At 38.7% G+C, this 24,851-nt stretch overlaps 2 protein-coding genes across 2 annotated transcripts in view; both read left to right on the forward strand.

Annotated features, from left to right (window-relative positions):
- LOC134741698 (uncharacterized) overlaps positions 1 to 24,851 on the forward strand; it is a 491,852-nt gene that overhangs the window by 455,223 nt on the left and 11,778 nt on the right. The window lies entirely within an intron of this gene.
- LOC134741441 (uncharacterized) lies at positions 10,047 to 14,375 on the forward strand. The gene is made up of 2 exons (XM_063674220.1): positions 10,047 to 11,084; positions 12,323 to 14,375. Exons 1-2 carry the CDS (start codon positions 10,204 to 10,206, stop codon positions 12,327 to 12,329), a joined length of 888 nt encoding a protein of 295 aa, XP_063530290.1. The 5' UTR covers positions 10,047 to 10,203; the 3' UTR covers positions 12,330 to 14,375.

The following is a 24,851-nucleotide window of genomic DNA, read 5'->3' on the forward strand; positions in this document are numbered from 1 at the left end:
ACTGTATCCATTTCGCGCCCCATCTTCGTGGGGCGGTCTTCCGTCGTCATTTTGAGGACGACTGTGTGATCTAGTGTAAGCCAGCTTTATCACTACCGGCCGTTATCCAACCCCGCGACCCCTAGCCTGGTGATACCGTTTGAGCGGGGCCAGGTTTCGGGGCCGCAGTGAAGGCGACCGGCAGCTTAGGCTGGCGTGTGCTTCGTGCCTGTGTAGGCGTCATCCGAGTGAGTGTTGTGTTGTGTCGTCGATTCAGCGCCCTTCGCGCGCTCTTACATACAGGGCGCCTGGGGCGCCCCTCACACTTAAAGGTCTGGCGGAGCCCGACATTCATCGCGCTTGGCGCGCTCTTACATGCAGGGCGCCTGCGGCGTCCCACACAGTTATTCGGCGCGCGAAAGCGCGCTCTTAAATGCAGGGTGCCTGCGGCGCCCCTTACAGTTATTCAGCGCCCTTCGCGCTCTTACATGCAGGGCCCCAACGGCGTCCCTCACAGTTATTCAGCGCCCTTCGCGCGCTCTTTACATGCAGGGCGCCTGCGGCGCGCCTCACACTTAAAGGTCGAGCGAAACCCGACATTCAGCGCGCTTCGCGCGCTCTTACATTGCGATAGGCAGACACTCATATTGGCACACGCCTGTGCATATTGAGTGATCGGTACATTTAAAGATCTTGTGATAATGGGTCCCAACTCAAAAAAAAAAATTGAAATGACTTCGTTTTCACTCGATCACTTTAGTGACATAGGACTGATGTAACCCGGAGGCTCGCGGGCCGCAAGCGAGCGGTTCTCGGGCCGCCGGTTGCCGACCCCTGTTCTACACCAATTCTTTCCATTAAACGAAGATAAAATACCTTTTTTCTCAAACATGCTCGAAAATGGCCGCATTATGCTCGTAAATAATTTCTACTTAGAAAAACTCGTAGAAAAAGTGTCTCTACATGTTTAACACCTTTGTGTGGATCGACTGTCTAATATATTTTGTATAATACCTTTAATTTTCAATAATGTAAACATGAAAAATGTTATAGCGTGGATTATCGTTTATAATACGTATATAAGTTAAAAAGTATTAAAGCTGCATATTAGTAGGTACGCGATGTTGCATAAAGTGAAACTTTGTATTTAGTTTATTTCTGCTGTTTTTACAAAACTGCTTGTGACTTTTGTCCCGACGAATACGTAAGAAGGTGGCGGCGAAAGAAAATTATTTAAATTCAAAACTCGAAGAAATCCGTGACCAATTTTCAAGTTTTCATGAGATCGAGATTTTCTTGGCGTGTACTTATTAAAATCGCTGTCAGAAATATTTGACTAATCCTAAATAAATATTTATCTATTTTAGGCCCTATGAAATGTATGCAAAAATAAGTCAATGCTGTGCATTATGATATATTATATGTACATCAATTATCGAAATAAATATTCTGGAAGGGCAGGGATAATCCATGCTGCAACTATTATTTATTTGCACAGCAAAGTTAGTTTATGCCAATCCTAGAGAAGTCCAATTTTCTGAAATGGTACATTTTGACACAAGTGTGCAAAATATGTCATTATGTACCTACAAGTCTGGAAATGCCCTATAAGTGCCGATCATGCCATTTTATGTGATTGATTCAAACATCGTCGTCGTCTGGTCGACGATGTTTGAAATCGAATACGAGTATGTGTTTCTTCACCGTAGGAATGCTCCGCTTCGTCTGCTCGACAAATTAATATAAAGGACCACACTCACAGTGCAGTTTGTAAATTATGGATTGAGACATTAAATTTATTTAACTAAGCACTGGTGTAAAGTTGTGTTTACATGGCACATCGTTTTAGCGACCTCACACTAATGGGTACCTATAGGTACCCTATAGGGTTATAGGATATTCTCTAAAACTTCACTAAAAAAGTCTTATGCGAGCCTGTTATGCATATACCTATTTATATATATATATTGTAATTAACTGTTCATGAACGTAATAATGACAAAGAAATGTGCAAGAGTAGAAATATTGTAAAATGCTACGATTGCCAGAACGTTTAATGTTTATTATTTCCGACACAACCACCAGAACACGCTTTAAAGTTTTAATAACGTCAAATAAAATACAAAAGATGCTCAATATTTTACGTTTTATGCGTACGCCGCCGGAAATTGTGCCTTGTCCTGGCTTGCTTCATTAAAAACCCTCAAGGACAGAAAAATGTACCACAACATTAAATTTTTAATGAAGCGTTCGTTCCTGTATAAAATAATATTAAACTCCAAGCTTGAAAGTACTTTTCAATGCATTTTTATGAAGCAAGAGTCAATTACTTTCATAAAGCGAATGAGGAAATTAACGTTATAATCACGGCCGTAATGCGGCGGCGAGCGTCACTCATGTTATAAAGGAAACTGAATGATACAGCGGCAGCAACAACGATGCCACAATAGTAATGAAGCTGCAGTTGATATCCATACAACACCTATCTTTAAATTAAATTGCATTGCGCATTATTCGCATCGACAAAGAATAACTTTTAAAAGGAGAGGGCGGGGACGATCGATTCTCCGTACAAACGTAGTCCTCATTTTCCGCCCTGGATATTGACATTGTGGAAAAATATTTTTACACAATTTGATGTATTTTAATCATAGCTATGACCTACCGTTTGATTTTTTCCATTTTTAGGGTTTCGTACCCAAAGGTAAAAACGGGACCCTATTACTAAGACTTCGCTGTCCGTCTGTCCGTCTGTCTGTCTGTCACCAGGCTGTATCTCATGAACCGTGATAGCTAGACAGTTGAAATTTTCACAGATGATGTATTTCTGTTGCCGCTATAACAACAAATACTAAAAAGTACGGAACCCTTGGTGCGCGGGTCCGACTCGCACTTGGTCGGTTTTTACTTTATTATAAGAGTTAGCTTTTAAAAAATTGTATGAAACCCGTTTTTCGCGCCTAACTCTTAGAATAACTAAAAAAAATAAAAAAAATGAATCAGTCGGGCATAGCTATGATTAATATACATCAAATACTTAGTTGTGTAAACATATTTTCAATTATATTAATATCCACCTGTGTTGACGCAGTCGTCCCCTTTCGTCTTAAAATAGAACTTTATACTTTGCAATTCTGTCTTCAATAAGTCAGTTCGCTAAAATATGACCTCAGTGAAAACGTCACTGTTCTACCAACTACTTGCGGTTAGAATAAAATATGGGCGATGTTTCATATCACAATAAAAATATTAGCGGTATTGCAACTAGTAGAGATGCCACGAATATTCAGCAAACAATTCGGTATTTGGCCTGTTCGGCCACTTTGCCGAATATTTGGTATTCGGCCGAACGTTTCCTTCTATTCGGCCGAATACCGAATATCTGTTGCACCTACCTAAACAGAAAAATTACACAATAAAAATAACCAAAAACTAGGTAACTATAATATTTAAAATGTATTCTTGGAAAGTTATTTAAAACCCTCGTTTGAGCATTATTTGTTGATTACAAAATATTTTATTTTTATTATGGGTCTGATTTGTTTGACTGATCTAACTACATTCATTAATTCTGTTCAACAAAAAATATATCTTAGCAAACGTTGTGCTTTGTTGGCGAACAGTTTTCATAATTGACTCAAAATGTTCGCATGTCATACCAAATACTCGGTCGCCGAATATTTGGCGCTTCGGCCGAGAGGGGGGCCGAATATTCGGTATTATAACAAAACCACTATTCGGGGCATCTCTAATTGCAACCCCGACCCCAATATTGGCTCTGTACCGCATATGGAGACAATAATTTAAAAAAATCGGCACAGGCGCTTGTTTTCATAATAAAAACCAACCAAGAGCGAGTTGGAGTCGCACTCTCAAGTTTCATACCAATACAATTTTTTTATTTTAGTTTTATTATTCACCCTTATACAGATCATAGAAAAACATACTAAGAAATGTTGACTTGTAACTAATAATAGTTTTAGAAAAAGACTCCTTTTATGACAGACAGACGGACTGATGGTCAGACCGGACAACATAAGCTTAGTAACAGGACCGATTGACAGTTCTTTCAGATTAGAATCGTAAAAGCAACAATAACAACAATAATTATTCTCCCAACTAATCAATTTTTTATTATGATTTGTTGTTATAGAGGCAATAAATAACACACTCGGAGAATGTGAAATGTTACCGTTAGCAGATAAACGAACTTACAGACGGACGGGCACGGCACCAGTCGTGGCTTGAACAGGGGGTATTACTGCAATGTTTTGCCACCAGAGTGCAGCACAAGCCCCTTTAGTAAACCATAGAGTAACTTATACATACTGTGCCTTTAACACGTTTTTTGACAAGTTTTCAGAGATAATAAAATATGACATTGATGCATCAAGGCGGTTTGTTAACAGAGGACCTACTACCGGGAAACGCGATTCTGAAATTTCGCTATTTATCGCTCGAAAAAGCAAGAGTGACAGAGATGTTAGATAACGAAATTTCGATTTTCTTGTTTCGCGATAGACCCTCAGATTGTGGTAGTGGCGCCCCCTACGTAGAGTTTCGCGTAATATTCCCTATTAAAAGCCTGTGTCGAGTCTAGCTACTGCTTACATATTTTTTGCTGTATTGCAGTGCTGAAAACTGTTAGTCTATCTCTAGAGTAATGGAATATTTATAACTTTTGAAAACGGGTCGAGTTTATTGGTAAGTAACTGCATGACATCTTTTAAAAGAAAAAATTCCAAAACTAAATTTATTTAATCGTGAGTACAGATTTTGACAGATTAGTTTAATCTAAATGTTTTGTAAGTACTTACAGTAAATACTTAGTAATCTTGAGGCTTGAGGGAATATCTAATAAATAGGTAATTGGTGGACTATCGTAAAACAAAATCTGCCTGTTGTAGACCTGTAGCAATACTTATAACTTCTGAGGTTATAAGAATATTAATGTTGCTTATTTTTAAGGTTCCGTACCCAAAGGGTAAACACGGGACCCTTTTACTAAGACTCCGCTGTCCGTCTGTCCGTCTGCCCGTCTGTCTCTCTGTCACCAGTCTGTATCTCATGAATCGTGATAGCTAGACCTTACTGTACTTGGCTTTTTTCTCTTTCTTTTTCTATCGACTTTCCCTTATATTAATTATAATGATTACCTATGCTTCCGGTCAAAAATCTTTCGTAATTTAGTTGCATGAGATAATTGAAATTTTGTACGGAACCCTCATTGTGCGAGTTAAACGAACCGGTTTTTATTTTTTCCTTACGTCACTCTGGTTCTACATCACTCCGGATATCAGCCAGCAGTTGACAACCTAGCGAGGTGTCGTAAGTAAATTCACACGTTTGAATATTCAGCGTTTCAATTCCGCAGTTTGCCTGAATATCTTTGGAGCAGAGCCAACATGCTTATGAAAAGAGTCAGCCTATTATACTGATGCCTGAATTATTATTCAGGTTTAGTTCAATACTACGTTTTTCAAGATTTACGGAAAGTTCATGAAAAGATGTGGTGCCGTAAGTAGGTTACAGCCTTGATGTCCATGGTTTAAATTTATAGCAAAGGTAACAGTATCATCTGTCGGTATATTAATTAGTTGACTCTCATTGCATTTGTTCGCATCAATCGTCGTCGTCGTTACAAAGCCTGGTAACGATTTTGGAGCAAAAATGTAAAATTGATAGATTTAGTCGTTGAAATTATACACGTTTTGTTACGTAATATCTAAATAACAAGAATTGGTTTCTATTAGCACGTCTTCTCATCTTGCCTTTTAATAATGAGATCGCGAGCATGCGTCACCGGTAATATATGAAGAGAAGGGGCAGTTTAAAAAAAAAATGGTGGTAAATTATACAAAATGATGTATATATATACAGTTTCAGCACATGTTGTAGATTTTTTAAGTATCAAAATTACGTTGAAATTAATTCGATTCTCAGAGAAATTGTCACTTGTTTTAAAGTTATTTCTGGAGAAAATTGATTTCGTCTAACTTTCATTTACACTACTTCAAAGTCATAATAATAAAAATGTAGTGTATAAAAGGTCGAGTACAGGATATATGTAATACAAAACTACAATTTTTAGCCTTCCAAACTTTACGAAATTTACTAATAAGAGCGACAAAATCAGTAAAGCACTGATTTTGTGACAATTCCTTTTTTAAATAAATAGTATGCCATCCGTTCACTAAACAAATTGAACAATTTCATCTACCTGCTTGCCAAAATAGTTTTAATTTTCGCTAACTGCATCCAAGAGTCTGAACAATATGCTAGATTAGCAACGTTGCCAAAAAACTTTTTACTTTACCGATGCATCCGAACCGTTCGTTAGCGGGATTGACTATACATACATACATACATAGTATAACATTTCGTATTACGTATACCTATGTATATTGTACAGTCAGCTGCTAGTGATCTGACGAAGGGTAACCTTTTCATTATCACTGAAGCATAAATTCGTTGACATGTGTGTATTCTGCCTGTCCTACCCTACGGTGCCCAAACTTCGTCACATAGAGATTCAGAAGTCCAAGCTGAAGGTATAGAATAACTTTACCTACACTTCTTTGGACTGGGTAAGGTAACATATAATAAAGATACCTAAAGGAAGGTTTGAATGGCGGAAAAATTTCCCATTAATTTTCTGCGAATGGCATTTGGTAACAAACTCCCTTAAAGTAAAAGAAAAGAGTTAAGTGTTCTTTAGGAAAGTTTGAGAACGTTACAGAAGAAAAACAATCGTAAAATTGGACTTTAAGTAATTTTTAGAAATCCCTTGTTTTCGATCTGGGTCAAGTCTTAATCAGTGATTGAAAAAGTTAAAAGAAGGGTTTCGTTTGTAAAAGTTAAACAATAGTTATTTACAATACATATGGTGCTACTTTCTCGCACTAGTGCGTCAAAGAGCACTTTTCGTGCATATGTCGAAAGTTTAAAGGGCCATAATATGCACTGTAAAACGTTGTACGATACACGTGCGAATAGGTAATTCGCAACTCGTGTCGATTTAAAACACTCCCTGCGGTCGGATAATCCCAATCTATAATTAAAATAACTGCGTGCATATGTGCATTCGGTAAAAAGATATACCAGATGATGCATGGCCGGGTTTCATCGTGTACAGTTTTTTCGCTCATGTGAACGTTTGCAAGAATTAGATAAATAATAAAAAAGAAAAAGTATTACATTAATAACTACTTTGTTCTGCAAATTCGCCGTAAAACTAATCTCAACCCAGGGCCTTTTGCACGCGTCCTGAGCTACATGTTTGTATCGGGTACCTAACGTGCCGCAGAGTCAGCAATGGTTAGGAAATGTAAATTTATAGACCTCGTTTTACCCTCTATCTGGAGGTTTATGAATTCGATCTGGATTTGTTATGGATATATTAATATGTTCTGTCACGTTAAGGCACGTGGTTTCATCCCTATTTTTTATAATGTTTATATTGTCATTTTTTATCTCGAACTTATATATCTATTTAGTTTATATAATATTGTTTAAATGTTTGGAAAATGTTTAAATTGTATTATGCAAAAGCTGACAGCCGCCCTTAGTAGACGAAAGGACTTAATACAGTTTAATGTTCTTGTGGGTAATATTCTATTGACGCTAAGCCTTATAGTCTTGGAAACGACCGTTAACAGTTGGCAGGGAACCTAGGTTGCTAATGGACTGCTGACCCTCCTGGTCATTGTTACCGCAATTTAATACCCATGATGGATCATAGCATTCATAGCACTATTAGAAATTGATTAGGTAGCTTATATTGTTTATGTCAAAAGTAACCCTAAAATATATCATCATATAAGTTTTATTTTAAGAAACCGTGGTGTCAATTGGAAGAACATTCATATTTTTACATAACGTTAAAATTAATTAATATAAAGAATTACAAATTAAATACCTAAAGTCTATCCGCCCGTACGTCAGCCGACCTGTTTCTCTTGTCCCGCAAATGGCGGTAAAGTCCAGTTGTTACTAGGTCGAGTGGGATATCAATATCATACATACATAGATACTCTTATACACAGCACGAGAAAAATAATGTTTTGTTTTTAGCGTTCCGTACCCAAAGGGTAAAAACGGGACCCTAATAACTCTCCGCTGTCCGTCTGTTTGTCACCATCTCATAAACCGTGATAGCTAGACAGATGCAGTTTTCACAGATTATGTATTTCTGTTGCCGCTATAACAACAAATACTATGACATTAAGTCCGCCTATTGTACACTTTTTATGTGCAATAAAGTTTAAAATAAATAATAGTAGGGCAGCTTGTGGCGAACTGTTGGGGAGTAACGACCCCACGGACCCGAGTGCTCCCGAGAGTCGGTCAGGGTCTCCGTCTCCGGCGTGTCTTCGTCGGTCAGAGTGGACCTCAAGGGGACCCGCAGGACTCTCGGCTCTTACTTGCCTTTATTAGCCGTCCAGAGAGGAGTCGTTAGAGCTATATGCTTCAGGGGTGGAAGTGAAAGATATATAAGACGCGAGATAACACAGTGGCTGTTAACAGAAAGCGGCGCACACCTCTTGACACCCCTGCGCCGCTCACACTGGTGTTACTTCTGGTCGTCTTTACGACGGCAGTTTCAGGGGCCCATCTAGTCAGCAGCAAGTCACCACTTGCCTCGATAACGTGTGTTAGCATTGTTATGGCAGGTGTCCGGACTTCTTTACAATAGCCCAGTCTCATTGTTCACCCAAACTTAACGAATTATAACTATTCATATCAATCCATAGACCGGTATACTGTTCACTTTTTCTACAATGTCCCAATGCCTGCTGCGACCGGTTCATGGGTGTCTATTGTTGCGCCTGTGAACAGGTTCCAGCAGGCGTTCTACATGACATTAAAGCTCTCCAAGGCTCTACGTGTTGGATCTATATCCCCACGCAAGCCTATCAAAAGATTTATAGGCCCGTGAAACCCAAGAAAATACTAAAAACAATAGATAATTGTACGGAACCCTTCGTGCGCGAGTCCGACTCGCACTTGGCCGGTTTTTTAAATTAAATTAAGGCCAACCAACTCCAACAAAGGTCAAACCGTATAAGGTATAGTTACGTATGGTAACTAAATGTGTAATTACATAGTGATTAGTGATATTTTTTCATAAAACTGTTTATGTTAATTTCTTGCGATCATTGCAATAAACGTTTACTAACAAAAATAAGCTGTCAAAAGATTTTGTGACAACATAAAACTAAAAGTAAATACAAATGAAAACTGAAGATATCATTGACGTTTATCTATTTTCCTTAGGTACTTACCCGAAACGATATATCTCGACCAAATGACTTGGAAATAAAATATATGGATGGTCGCTACGTTTGGTTGCCGCAATTTATTTGTTGACCGATTTGAACGAATCACTTTTTGGGCGATAGGTATTATTATTGTTTTTTCTTTATATTATACTTATACGAGTATTACTAAATTGTATGTGACTTCAAAAGTTCGATTACTCGATCCATAATGTATTTTAGAGCAAATTGTTAGTTTTCTAGTACTAGTAGTTAACTAGTCCATCAGGGTTATAATCGCCCAAATCTATTTAAAAAAAAACTATTTTTGCGGTTTTTTCGATTTTTTACAAGGTTGCGTTCGGCGCTCGAGGTCTCAAACTAGGATTATTCATTGAGCCAATATCAGAAACAAGTCTGCAAAACATCAGCACTATCGGATTTGACGTAAACGAACCCCATTATAAAAGGCGACAAAGTTACTGGATTAAAAGTAAGGATTTAATACGAGTATTTTGGCAGTTCAGTATAAATGTCGTGCTCGCTCTTATGAGTCTACCTTTAATCAATTTGATTTTAATATCACATACCAGTGTTTCATATAAACTTCGTATCGGCCAATTAAAATATAGGTACAAAGTACAAATAAAGAGTGGTCATGCTGGGTGAACAGAAAAGCAAAACGATCAGACCATCACAAAGACAGTAAGTTAATGTACTGGGATGAGAAAGTCTTACTAGCCAGTTTTAAGATGAGGAAGTAAATGGTGAACTTAAATCGGGCAATTTGTAGTCATACAATTAACAATTTGATGTGTATTTGTATATACCTATACGTAGTTATAAGGCGTTTGCGCCGACTGCTTAGCCAGTAATAAACTAGCTTGCGAACTAGACGGTTGTTTCACTCATACATCTCAGTGTCGAACGAGGATTCTGAAGTACCCGCGCTAAGTGAAAAAGTGACATGACGTTTTTTGGAAATTTAACGAATTTCGATCACAAAACTGGCGAATGGCAGATATTTCACAGCAAATTAAAGCAATTTTTTGTGGTGAATAAAATTTTGCAGGAAGGGGACAAGCGCGCCCTTTTATGCACTCACTTAACGGACGAAACCTACCGCTTGTTACGTAACTTGGCTCATCCAAAGGAATTAGAGGAGCTCGAGTTCAAGGAGCTAGTGAAATTACTCGACGGCCACTTCAAGAAGAAGCAGTGTACGTACGCTGATAAGGCCAAGTTTTATGCTGCGACGAGAGTACCAAGCGAGACTTTAGGGGACTGGGCGGCGCGATTAAGAGGATTGGCAACTTATTGCAATTTTGGCGCGGCTCTGGAAGCGAATTTAGCAGATCGTTTCATCCTAGGCTTGGGCTCGGGGCCCGAGCGTGATAAATTATTTGAAAAAACGGCTACCCTCTCGATGGCGGAGGCTCTGGAGATTGCAGAGAAAGCAGCGGTCGCTAGGGAAGCGAAGACGGAGTTGGCGGCATCTTTCAAAGAAGAGCCCGTATTTTATGGGGCTAGTGGGAATGGGCACGGCCGAGGCGGCTGGAACAAAGGACATCGCGGCGGTAGCAACAGCGGTGGCGGAACCCGGCCGGCCGGAGGCGACCAGAGGCAGCGAGATGATTTCCGATGTGCTGTTTGTGGAATGAGAAACCATGATGAAGATAGTTGCCGTTACAAGCGTTATCGATGCCAGAAATGTGGAGTTATAGGACATTTAAAAAAAGTATGTAAAAGCAAGCATTCGCGCGTGAACTGCATCGCCACTGAACTGGAGGAAAACGTGACCGTAGGAGCTGAGCAGTGCTGTAGGGAGTGCCAAAACTTTAATTTAAGGTACGTGCCTAATATTAAACCAATTATCTTAGATGTGATTTTAGAGGGTAAAAATTTGTCCATGGAACTAGATTGCGGTTCAGGAGTGTGCGTCATTTCAGATATATATTACGAGACCTTTTCTGAGTACCAATTACAAAATGTGACCTTAAGATGTGTTTTTACACCGGCCATCAAGTCTCGCCACTCGGTTGTTTCCAAATAGGGGCTACCTACAATAGCATATTAATAGAAAATTAATATATTTGTTGTAGTTGACGGTGGCCCACCCTTGCTTGGTCGAGATTTTATGGCCGCCTTTGACTTGATTGTAACAGAAAAAACAAACCTTAATAGTATTGGTAATAATAATGATGTACAACGATTGTTAGAACAATATCCTGACGTTTGGCGCGATGAGCTCGGTTCATTTAACAAGTTCAAGGTCACCTTGCGTCTCAAGGAAAATTCCTACCCAAAATTTTTTAAACCACGGTCGGTTCCCTTTGCCTTAAAAGCCAAGGTAGAGGAAGAACTGGATAGGTTAGTAAAGTTAGGTATTTTAGTTCCTGTGAATTACTCAAATTACGCTACCCCTATAGTGCCTGTGCTTAAAGAAAATGGAAAAGTTAGGATAGCTGGAGATTTTTCCGTGACATTAAATAAGGATCTGGTAATTGACAAGTACCCCCTGCCTCGAATAGAGGAGGTTTTTGCCAAGTTAGGTGGTGGCGAACACTATAGCAAAATAGACCTTAAAAATGCATATAATCAGTTTATATTGGATGACTCATCGCAGGAACTCACGACGATAAATACCTCGAGAGGATTATTTAAATATACACGATTAGTGTACGGCTTGGCTAATGCGCCGGCGATTTTCCAAAAATCTATGGAAACCCTTCTCACGGGTATTGAGGGCGTGAGTTGCTGGCTTGATGACATTTGTGTAACAGGGCCCAATAAACAGGTACATTTGGAAAGGTTAAATTTGGTTTTAAATAAATTAAACGATGCGGGGCTGCGTTTACAAAAAGAAAAATGCGAATTTTTCAAAACTAGTGTCACCTATTTAGGTTATGTTATTAATAAAGACGGCCTACAGACATGTCCCACTAAGGTTCAGGCCATTTTGAACGCACCAGAGCCGACAAATGTGACAGAGGTGCAGTCGTTTCTAGGCTTAGTTAATTACTACAGAAACTTTGTTCCTAATGCATCGGCGTTAATGAGTCCCTTACACGAGCTGTTACGTGCAGGAACTGAATGGAAGTGGGGAGAGCGGCAGCGGGACGCCGTGCGCGCGGTGCGCCGCGAGCTGGCCTCGGAGCGCGTGCTGGCACACTTCGAGCCCAGCGCGCAGCTGGTTCTCAGCGCGGACGCCGGACCCGGGGGCCTGGGCGCTCTATTGGCACAACGAGCCGCCGACGGACAGGAGCGACCGCTGGCGTTTGCATCCCGCTCCCTCACCTCCAGCGAACGTAACTATAGCCAGATCCAGAAAGAGGCGGCCGCTTTGATCTTCGCTGTAAAGCGTTTTCATCAATACCTATACGGCCGTAGCGAACCTTTTATTCTAAAAACCGACCACAGACCGCTAGTTTCCATTTTCAATCCCCAAACCGGAATATCAGCCACTACAGCCTTACGTCTTCAGAGGTACGCTATTATATTGTCGGCGTATAATTATACTGTGCAATATGTTTCTAGCCGTAATAACTTAGTAGCAGACTATTTTTCCCGCGCGCCCGTGGCGGACACGTACAGCGATAGTGATAAGGAATTCGATTCATTATGTGCACTACATTTTTTAGATTCGGTTTCATCGGCGGTCACCGCGCATGATATTAAAAGGGCTACCGAGGTCGATTCAATTCTTCAAACGGTAATTAAATATATGGACAAGGGTTGGCCGCGTAAAATCAATTGCAAATCGGTCCAACCTTATTATAATTGCAGAACCGATTTACAATTTCTAAATGGATCCTTATTGCGGGGGCATAAAGTCGTAATTCCAGTATCACTTAGAGGACGCATGTTAAGCGAACTGCATAGCACGCACTTAGGTATTGTTAAAATGAAATGCGCGGCGCGCAGTAGGATGTGGTGGCCGGGTATCGACCAGGACATCGAGCGCTGCGCGGGCGCGTGCCAGGCTTGCGTGGCGCTGCGGCCGGCCCCGCCGCGGGAGCCGCCCGCGCCGTGGCCGCGCGCGCCCGGTCCCTGGCACCGGGTACACATCGATTATATGACGATAGGGCAAAGGGTATATTTAATTGTGGTCGATTCTTATAGTAAATGGGTGGAATGTCTACACATGCAAAATGGCACTAGCACACAATCATTAATAGCGAAATTAAAATACATTTTCTCAGTATTCGGTATACCTAAAGTTTTAGTATCGGATAACGATGTAAAAATTAATTGCGCTGAATTTAGGTCATTTTGTTCTAACAATGGTATAAAATATATGAATTCGCCTGTCTATCATGCCAATAGCAACGGCCAAGCCGAGAATTCCGTTCGCACATGTAAAAAAATGCTAAAATATATTTTAAAACAAGATGTAATACCACACGTAGTACATGAAAAATTGTTAAATTACTTGTTTGACTATAGGAACTCTGTGCACTGTACGACCGGGGAAACTCCGGCCAAACTTATGTTTGGAAGGGAGCTGAGAACTCGTCTTGATTTAATATTACCCTCAGACAGTACCGCGAGCGCGATTGATAACGACACAGCAACAGCTGTTTGCACACATAAGCGAATATTTCAAATTGATGACATAGTTTGGGCTCGGTGGTACAGTGCAAGGAAAGAAAGTTGGGAGTTAGGTCAAATTAAACAAAAAATAGGTAATATGATGTTTAAAATATATGTAAACAAATACGATACGACCTGTATAAGACATGTGGATCAGCTTTTAAAATATAAAGGTCAGGCTATCGACAATTTATTTGAAGGGAAAAATGACGTCTCTAACGATCCTATACCATTGCCCACATTTCCTTCCCCATCTATTTCAAGCAGTATGCCAATATTACCTACCGATTCAGCGGTGGATAGTTCACCTCCCGCTGAAATAGTTGTGGAGGAAAGGAGTGCAGATGAAGCTGGGAATGAAGTGTGGGCAGAGTGCGAGGGACAGACAGGTGAGTGCGGGCCGTCTGCGCACGAGCCCGCTGTCGCCGCGCCCCCGTCGTCGCCGGCGCAGCTGCCGAGCGCGGCCGCAGCGCGCGATCCTAGTACGCCCGCGCCTGTCTTAGACGAGGGCCAAAGGCGATATAATTTGCGCCCCAGAAAAAAGGTAGATTATAAATAAGATTTATAAGCTTTAGTTAGTTAAAACATATGTATCAATTTAGTTATATACTTACATTTAGTTTTCAATACTTATGTTACCTACTCATTTAGTTTTAAAATAGTGGTGAAGGGATGATGTGTATTTGTATATACCTATACGTAGTTATAAGGCGTTTGCGCCGACTGCTTAGCCAGTAATAAACTAGCTTGCGAACTAGACGGTTGTTTCACTCATACATCTCACAATTCCATCCGTGAACGTTTGTAGTACCGTTAATCTCTTACACAAATTGAATTAGCAAATATCTCTGATTGAATTAAGCGAACCTTCAAAGCTCTGTGATAGATGCAGCATGCAAGGGATTATCGAGTGTGTACCCAACAGCTATACACACGACGATACGGTAGCTATAGCTATATGACATAGTTTAGCTTTATGGTGCACAATAAAGAATACTTACTTAGTTGGTTTTGGAATTTAGAAAATGATGAACACAGTAGTTTTCTTGCAGCTTTGTACTATTTAAGTAGGTTTTACATTTAAAAAAAAATACTTGGGGACATTCTCAACGTGAGGAAGAAAAAGAAGAAGACCTGGGGACAATCTTACACAAGACTTATATTGACCGAGATATAGACCGTGATTACCTTTTGTATTATTAAATAATACAAAAGGTAATCACGGTCTATATCCCGGTCAATATAAGTCTAGTGAAACTAACCGTGAATCATTCAAAACTCTAATCTTACACAATTCTTGTACGTAGGGTACTAGGCGACGATATACATACATATAAATAAATACATACTTAGATACATAGATAAAAAGATATATTGTAGAGGCAGTAGTCGATTTTGGAGCAAAAAAGTAAAATTGATAGATTTAGTTGTTGAAATTATACACGTTACGTAACATCTAAAATAACAAGTATTGGTTTCTATTAGCACGTCTTCTCATCAAAATTGTGGTGGTAAATTATACAAATTGATGTATAAGAATAGTTTCAGCAAATGTTGTAGATTGGTCAAGTGCGAGTTCGATTAACCCGCGCACCGAGAGTTCCGTACAAACTTTCAATTTTCTCATGTAATTAGAATCACGAAAGACTTGACCAGAACTTTAGAATACTACGCGTAATTGTGTACAGCGCCATCTATCGGCTAATTGTCTAACTAATTTGCGCGACCTGTATATATGTTGGTTTTTAGGGTTCCGTACCCAAAGGGTCAAAACGGGACCCTATTACTAAGACTCCGCTGTCCGTCTGTCCGTCTGTCACCAGGCTGTATCTCATGAACCGTGATAGCTAGACAGTTTAAATTTCCACAGATGATGTATTTCTGTTGCCGCTATAACAACAAATACTGAAAACAGAATAAAATAAACATATAAGCGGGGCTCCCATACAACAAACGCGATTTTTTTTGCTGTTTTTTTCCGTGATGGTACGGAACCCTTCGTGCGCGAGTCCGACTCGCACTTGGCCGGTTTTTATTAAGGATACTTACTTAATTCTTTATCATGTGAACCGATTTCAACAAATTTTATTTTATTTGAAAGAAGGTATTTTTAGTGTAATATCATAGAAATTTGAAGTATAACAAACACCCGCAAATGGGCTTAAATTGCAGGTTAAATTAGAAAATGTTTTTTTATAATAAAAAATAAGTTTTTAAGATAGAGGTGTGATTGTATTTGTCCTGTAATGTTTATGATAATGTTATTATTATGTAAAAATTTCAAAAAATTTCGTTGGTAAACTTCGGAGATAAGGGGATTTTCCCCCCGGGAATGGTATTTTTTTCACACTTTCCTTCATAAGTATTTTTTTTTTCCATTATGAAAAACAAATAAAAAATTGTTTTGTAACGTTCAATTCGAGCTCTTTCAAATGATATCCCACTCGACCTAGTACCCGACTCGACTCCGACTCGACTCACTTCGAGTCGACTTTGACTTTTTGCCCCCTCTTTATATTGGGCATTTTTCATATTAAATAAAATTAAAATAATAAAATTAAAATTCCAATGTGTTAAGGTTAGCGCTGTTCATAATTATTCTAAATTTCAAATCGATAGCTTCATTAGTTCTCGAGATATTTAGCAATGTGACAGACAGACAGACATAATATGGACAGAGTCGCTTATGGTGCGTTCCTTTTGTACCTTTTTGGTACAGAACCCTAAAAATCAACAATAATCATACTTACCCATCGTCACTGTATACAGAGTTAATTCACTTCCACGTAAATACATGACATGACACACTTTATTCTAATACCGCAATGATAAATCAAATTACCGCTGAAATACGTAACGTAACGCTACGCCGGAATTTTTCACGATTGTGAACAAAGAAGAAAGAAGGCACTAAGTTCATTATATTCCTGAATGTTATTGAACCTTTTTCAGCTAACACCATATTTTGGCACTCGCTTCGCTGACACGTTTTATAGCCGCTGGACAGTAAATATGGGAAACAATTTCGATTCGAATACTTGTTGGCAGAGAAGTTTGGTATTTGAACTCGTATCTCAAGCCAAGTCGCGAGAGGGCACTAAACTTGGCCAGCACTTAGCAGTTTTTATAGTAGAAATTCCTAAGATCACATATTTCACAGGAATTGATCATTACCTATATAATGACGTTAAGGTTATCAGTTAAACTGTGGGCCTCGGCTTCATACAGGTATGTACATATAAGGGTCGATTCTTAAGTGTCAAGTATTTGTGATCTTAGAAAAAACCACTATGAGTGTTGTCTTGTCTCTTAGTTGCGATAAACCTGGCAATTTCGGCATAAACTCACAATTGGGATAAAAAAAATGTTTTAAACATTTCTTTTATTGTTGAACGTTGACCGAGAACAAAAATATTTCAAACATTTTATTCAATTATTCAAATATAACTTTTTACCAAACAAATGAAATAATAACCATCAGAATTTTAAAAATAAATGTTTGAGTTAACTTTTTTGGTTCGTATGATTTAGTGACATAACGTATTAGGGGCGCTAGTGCCCGACACAGCTCCAATAATCGACATTTTCAATCATAATGTCATAGAAATAAAGTTGACAGCAAGGTGGCGAATATTGGAGTGTTTACGCTAGGTAATGAAAAAAACCGGACAAGTGTAAGTCGGACTCGCCCACCGAGGGTTCCGTACTTTTTAGTATTTGTTGTTATAGCGGCAACAGAAATACATCTGTGAACATTTCAACTGTCTAGCTATCACGGTTCATGAGATACAGCCTGGTGACAGACGGACAGACGGACAGCGGAGAGACTATTACGGTTGATGAGATACAGGTACCCTTTGGGTACGGAACCCTAAAACATTCGCTTTATGAACGAGTGTGATGAAAATACAATTGTAAACTCGCTATCTCTTATACAAGGAAAGTATCGTTTTGCTTATTGTCAGCAATTTATGCGTGAAGATGGAACGACAGAAAAACAATGAATTTAATTCGCATTTACCTATACTTACCTATATAAAACAAGTTGGGATTAGTCTATAAAGCGGCAATAGAAAAACACATTCTGAGAAGGTTGATTTTAAATGAAAAGCAACCACCTCTCAACAATCAGCACGCACCAGCCCTGGATTTATAATAATATATTTAGAAAAAAAAAGTTATTTATGTAACAAACAATTTGTAAAAAAAACAATGAGAAATATTTAATACGGTTTCATTTACACACCCCACGTTTTATTTGTATATTTGAGCAACACGCGGTACCTGTTCACGAACACGTGAATCATGAAACTTGGACGTTGTATTGTCCATTGTCCGTGAAAACGTTTAACCAAAGATAGATAATTATAACTCCGTAATAGATGGATACAGTCTAAGGAAAAAACGTGCCTCGAAAATCAAGAAAATTTGATTCTCGTTCAGAGGGCGCTACTAGCTTTGGCCTACTGTCGTATAGATGGCGTTGACGGTTTCGTTTGTTATGTAACAATTTTAACGCATATCAGTGAAAGAACATGGGTCAAAATCATAGAAATAATTAATGCGAATAAAAAAAATCATTTATCCATATTTAAACACATTTTATCGTATTTTTATAAATCTTCATTTTTATTTTTAAAGTGTGTCGACAGATGGCAGTGAATTTACTGGGGTTACAAAATTTACTATGACAGTACCGCTCTAGTATACGTTACTCTATGGTTTAACTTAGTAAATTTAATACAGGGTAAAGGCACAGTAGTCAGCCTTTTTACGAAATTTCTATGTTCAAGATCGTTTGATTTGCTTACTAATTGACCTATAAGAATTATTAAAGTTTTTACTGTTCAAGAATTTCATATAGTTTAAGTTTCGTAAGGAATGATACGTTTTAAAACGTTGCTTTTGGAAATATTTCATTAAATATAATGAAAGTGCGTTTTGAACTCCTCAAATGTGAAAGGCACACATATAGTGATTTTTGTATTTTTATCAACAAATCCAGCATTTCCATTTTAAAAAGTGACATTTGATGAAGTGGAACTGCTGATAATGATCAGAATGGAACTCTTTAATGACGCATAGTTTACGTTTGGCGATTTGTCCTCTTCTTTATGTTTGTTAAGCAACTTAAGTTTTTAAGATATATTTTTGTCAAGCTCGAGTTCTGATGATGAGACCCACGAGGAACCGAGGGAACTCCTCAAATGTGAAAGGCATACATATAGTGATTTTTGTATTTTCATCAACAAATCCAGCATTTACATTTAAAAAAAGTGACATTTGATGAAGTGGAACTCTTCAATGACACATAGTTCACGTTTGGCGATTTGTTCTCTTCCTTATGGACCCAGACCCAAACTTGGACCCGGACACGGACCCGGACTCGGATCCGGACCCAGACCCGGACCCGGAAATGCTACTAGAAAAGTGGGTTAGGTGGGTGGGTTTTGAACTGCGATTCTCACAGAACAGAACTGCTATCTGAAAAGTAGGTTAGGTTAGGTTAGAGCTGTGAACCTTACAGAAACGAAATGCTATCAGAAAAGTAGGTTAGGTTAGGTTAGACCTGCAACCCTTACAAAAACGAAATGCTACTAGAAAAGTGGGTGGTTTTACCTCCTTTTCTACATAATTAGGCAAAAGATGCTGTCTTTTTCATTTCATTGTCTGGAATCTAAGAGTGCACCATCATCAATAAGTGAACTTTCAGCGGCATCCTCCATTGAAGTCGTTTTTTTTTCTTAAAAATTATTAAATTAAACTATCTTTCAATTAATAGTTTATCAATTTTACGATGAGAACTTTCTTATCTGTGGTAGTAGGTAAAATCTGTACTTTAATGTTATTAATACATTATAGATTTTTGTAAGCTTATGAGTTTAAATTTGGAACAGCTGTCGAAACTCAAGTGGGTCTCTATTCTAGTATCCATAGGTATTAAAACAGTTATCGATACGCAAGGGCCAAGGACACTCTTTGATAGAGAAAGATAGTTTTATTGCGATTCCTATAAGAGGAAAGAGAAAATAGTGCCATGCTTTGTCCTTAACACCGACCGGGTGGCATCATAGGTAGGAGACGATGGCGAAATACCGAAATTTATAAGAGTGAAAGAGAAAAAATCCTATGCTGCCCTAATTTTTTATGAATATTCTTTCTCTTACCCCCGATCGCTCAGTGGCGCATCTATAACTACTTGTATGTACTATGTCTATGTCGATACGAAACGTCAATTCAGTGTGTTTTTTTTAAATTCTCATGCCTCGAGTGACATGAGAATAGGGACTTCATTCGTTTGTTTATAATTAAAACAAAAAACCATTCGTCTTGACGGAGATCGAATTGCCGATATTACTGTTGTCATTTGTTTGTTGGTTTTTTGCTGTTACGAAAGTAGAATTGTGAAAAGTTGTTTGTAATTTACATTTTATTGCATTATTTTAATATCTATAGTCTATAGATATTAAAATAATGCAATATATGGACCCGGGTATGTCATTAAACTATGTCCAAAAGAGAGGTATGGGCACTGCGAATGACATCTCGCTTTGTGTGGTAGGGCACAGGACAGCGGATGTCATTCCAGATCTAGAGCAGAGCCCAACTGGGGAAGTACCTCCACCTTACAGAAAACCGCAGCCAAATAACACTAGACCTTACTCATAGTGTTGTGTTCCTGCCGGTGAGTAAGGTTGTCAGAGCTCAACGAGGGAGATGAGTGTTAGGGTCGGCAACGCGCATGTAACTCCTATGGAGTTGCAGGCGTACATAGGCTACGGAGACTGCTTAACATCAGGCGGGCCGTATGCTTGTTTGCCACCGACGTAGTATTAAAAAAAAATAGATATTTTACAGGTAGCACTAGTAGCAATGCAGGTAATTTCCCTACGGCTTCTGAACCCATCTTAGAGTACTTATGATATGTGTGTAGATAAAGTAGTGTATGCAACTCTGTACATAATTACCCAACTAGCAAATTATGTCGTAAGAAAGACACCATTACGTTTCTCTTTCAGCTATTTGGTCGAGAGATAGCTGTGTAAATGGTCGAAAGAAGGATCCGACGACGTTCTCTCGACGCGATTTGGGCGCACTTCTTTCAGCTTTTTAGTTGAAAGAATATCGTAAGAGCCAAATAGTTGAAAGATAGTCATCAGAATCGCTTTCATTCGACGTATTTATCGTAAGATAGCAGCGCGGTTGCAATCACTCGACTTATTTATCGTAAGATAGTCATCAGAATCTCTTTCATTCGACTTATTTATCGTAAAATAGCTACCGCGTGACGGCCGGGTTGTCAAATTTAGTGACAGTGACAGAAAATAAAAGTAAAATAACACAACATACCTTTGTTAAATTTTACGACAGCCAAAATGATATTAGGTAACTTTGACGACACTAAGTCGTAGGTCTTACTTTCACGTGCGGAATTAAATTTTTCGTCTACATTTCTTAAATGTTAGTTAAAATTTTCATGGGCCGCAAGATTATTCAATGGAATATTAGTCAGAAATAATATTAATTTAAAAGTTAATATGAATTCGCCATTTTGTCATCTCACTTGTCATCCTAAAAGCCTCCTTTCAGCTTTTTAGTCGAAAGATAGATTTGAGAATACCTTTTTTCAACGTAAATAGCGACATTTTGTGTTAGTTTAGGGTGAATGTTAAAAGTAAAACCATTATTATCCAGCCCGTACTGGGCGGGGACCGTCTTGATTTCAAACTCAGATTTCTCGGTTCGGGCGGAGTCACTTTCTGAGTATGTCACTTTCTGAGTACGTCACTTTCGGAGTACGTCACTTTCTGAGTATGTCACTTTCTGAGTAGGTCACTTTTGGAGTTCGTAATTTACTGAGTATGTCACTTTCTGAGAACGTCACTTTCTGAGAACGTCACTTTCGGAGTACGTCACTTTCTGAGTATATCACTTTCTGAGTAGATCACTTTCTGAGTAGGTCACTTTCGGAGTACGTCACTTTCGGAGTACGTCACTTTCTGAGTATATCACTTTCTGAGTAGATCACTTTCTGAGTAGGTCACTTTTGGGGTTCGTCACTTTCTGAGTAGGTCACTATTGGAGTTCGTCACTTTCTGAGTAGGTCACTTTCGGAGTACGTCACTCTGAGTATGTCACTTTCTCAGAAGTCAGTCACTGTCAGAAAGTAACATACTCAGAAAGTGACGTACTCCGAAAGTGACGTACTTCGAAAGTGACGTACTCAGAAAGTGACATACTCAGAAAGTGACGTACTCCGAAAGTGACGTACTCCGTCCGAACCGATTTCTCACTGCCATTATCACTATTTTCAATATTAGGATCCGAGTCTTGATTAATGGGGATATTTCCGGTACAAGAACTAGTAGACGCTTCAGAAATCATGTTCAGGAATATCGAGAATATTTTCTACTGAACCCTCGTTCAATTTTTTTGATGGCACTTCACCCGCGTGTGACTGGCCAGAAGCCTATTACACAGTAAAAAGCTTACTTATCAATATAAAACTTACATTTTTAGCCTTGAAGCAAAGTTCGTTTTCGTCGGTCCTTTCCATCGCCGGTTTTCTTCATAATTTCATCGAATAGTCTAACAATAATAACTTCTAACACTGCTCTCACAGCCTACGTTTTATCACATATAACTGAGGTTAAATTAATTACTAATTCACTTAGTAAAAACACAAAATACAAGCAGAAATCCGCTTGAGAAAATAGAAAATATATTGACATTACGATTGTTTGTTGACATTGAGGGTGACGTAAGTGACGTAACGTTCCAAAATCGTTATGAAATATAAAGTCCAAAAGGTGTGATAGAAATAAAACGTTGCCATAATTGAATTTTAAGTTTTTATATGTTTTAATACAATATGTTAAAAATAAACATGAAATATTTCAAAACGGGCATCATTTTGAAATAACAAGCTAAATAAGAAATAATCTAAAAATGGGAAATTGTCAGCACAATGGAGTTTGACAGATTTTGGAACATACAGTTTTCGTTGAGCTAGTCTACATGTGTGCGTGAAAACCGTCTTCGTTAGCATTATGGGATTTGGGGTTGTAATATGTTTGACATAAAGCTTATTAATCAAGGCGGGATTATAGACATGTGTTCATGAGAAACTTTTGGTAGATAGTTTTACATGTGTGCGAGAAAGTCACCTTCGTGAGCATTAATGGATTTGGAGCTTTAATATGTTTGACTTAAAGTTTAGTAAGCAAGACAGGAGTAACTTTTTGTCGCCGCTTTTACAGTACCACACAAATGCAATTCCAAGATCGCACCTGCAGAAATGCCTACGTAGGTTATTTTGGTAGCATTAATAGATTATGATTCTTAATGTGTACTACAGATGACTTAACAAACAAAGTAGGATTTAAGACTATTTCCTTTTGGAGTGTGTCGCTAGTTTTATGGTTTTATGGTTTAATAATTGCTTTCTCGAATTATGAAGAATATGGTCTTTAATATGATGGGCGTAAGACGTAGTAAACAAACCGGGGATTAAATCCTTATCTTAGTAATTAAATTTGTAAGATTTATTACCATATTATTAGAATATGTCGCCATTATGTCGCTATTATGTCGCCGTTATGTCGCCAGTAATTAGGGTATAAATAGCTAGAGCGGGGCAGGGGGGATTCATTAATTTTCTATCCGTCAAACTAGCAGTGTCTCTGGCTTCGCGCGTGCATTACTTACGTAAGTAAAATTACTCTGTCACTCTGTCCATTTGTATAGCCTAGCTTAGAGCTATCTAAGCGAAGTTAAACTTAGGACATTGGATCTGTGTTTGATTGTACAAAGATGGGCCTGTCTTTGTGGAATTAAGCCTGGACTATGATGGAGGATCTTTACTTACCTGTTTGATTTATTTTATTGTGAAGTGAGGTTTCCTACGCTGTGTTGTTCTTAGTGCCGTAAAGCTATGCACAGATAGTAAATATCGTGCATATCAGGGACTTAGAATGGTGTCTTGGTTTGATTTTACGGAAAGCAATTTTCGTAACGTCGAGCTTGGATAACAGTGAAGGAAATTCATTTCTCTGTTCGGTTTATTTGTCCAGATTAGTTACATAAAAGTGAACTTAATTATTTTAGTGTTTTGCTATGTAGTGCTTTTACTATTTTATAAGCCAGATCATTGTTTGGACAGACTGTTTGTCCAGCCAAACATCCAGTTCCCTTGCGGTGTTAAGAAGTGGATGATTGGGAGTCTTTGTTCCAAGATTTGAGGCTCTTGGCATCTCGTTTATATTTACATAAGAGATGAACCACCTCCCAGGTATCAGGGTCCAGCTGTCCGATGAATGTAAGGGCATCACGTGCGTGCCATTTCGAGTAATCGAAGCTTATTGCAGTCGGCAGTAACTGATCCCCGGTCTTCTATTAAATATACTTACATATTTCGGTGCTCCGGTTCATACTAGTGCTGGCTGCAGGGGAGGATTCTGTCGCGACTGATGTCATACACTTACAGTCATAGTCTCGGCAGAGCTTCCAATGTAGGTAGTGCTGGTGTGTTCTAAGGGTGCCGATCCACTGATAGACACGGAATAGGGCGATTTACTCTATACCACCGGGCTTGCGAGCTTGTATAGGGGGGAATCACACAACACTGGCCGATAAGTTACTATACCTCAGGGTCGCCTCCTGAACTGTACAGAGAGTTAGGGATACACTTGCGTACATGTCAAAGCACTAGGCCTATGGTAAGTACGGATTGTGCTTTGAGTGTACTAGCTAGGGCTCCAGGTAGGTGTAGGGTAGAATCACACACTATTTATCGAAATCTAATCTGGTTGGTATATATTTCTCTATTAAAGACTTTTAATATGGCTTCATTATCCTAAAAAGCGTACGTGTAATAGGCAAGGGGTTTAATTGCCTAGATATTCCTATTTTATAATGTATCTGCGTAAAAAGGTATTGTTGTATATAAAATCTTATACTATTTGTTTTATCTTGCTAAAATTTCTAGTGTTCTGATGTAAAAACGAGGTACTGAATATTTCA

This window comes from Cydia strobilella, chromosome 5 (assembly GCF_947568885.1).
Source record: "Cydia strobilella chromosome 5, ilCydStro3.1, whole genome shotgun sequence".
NCBI classification, from domain to species: Eukaryota; Metazoa; Arthropoda; class Insecta; order Lepidoptera; family Tortricidae; genus Cydia; species Cydia strobilella.

Bases quoted from the DNA above. Each gene is read 5' to 3' on its own strand.
- LOC134741441 (XM_063674220.1), top strand. From the start codon at position 10,204: ATGACGTTTTTTGGAAATTTAACGAATTTCGATCACAAAACTGGCGAA.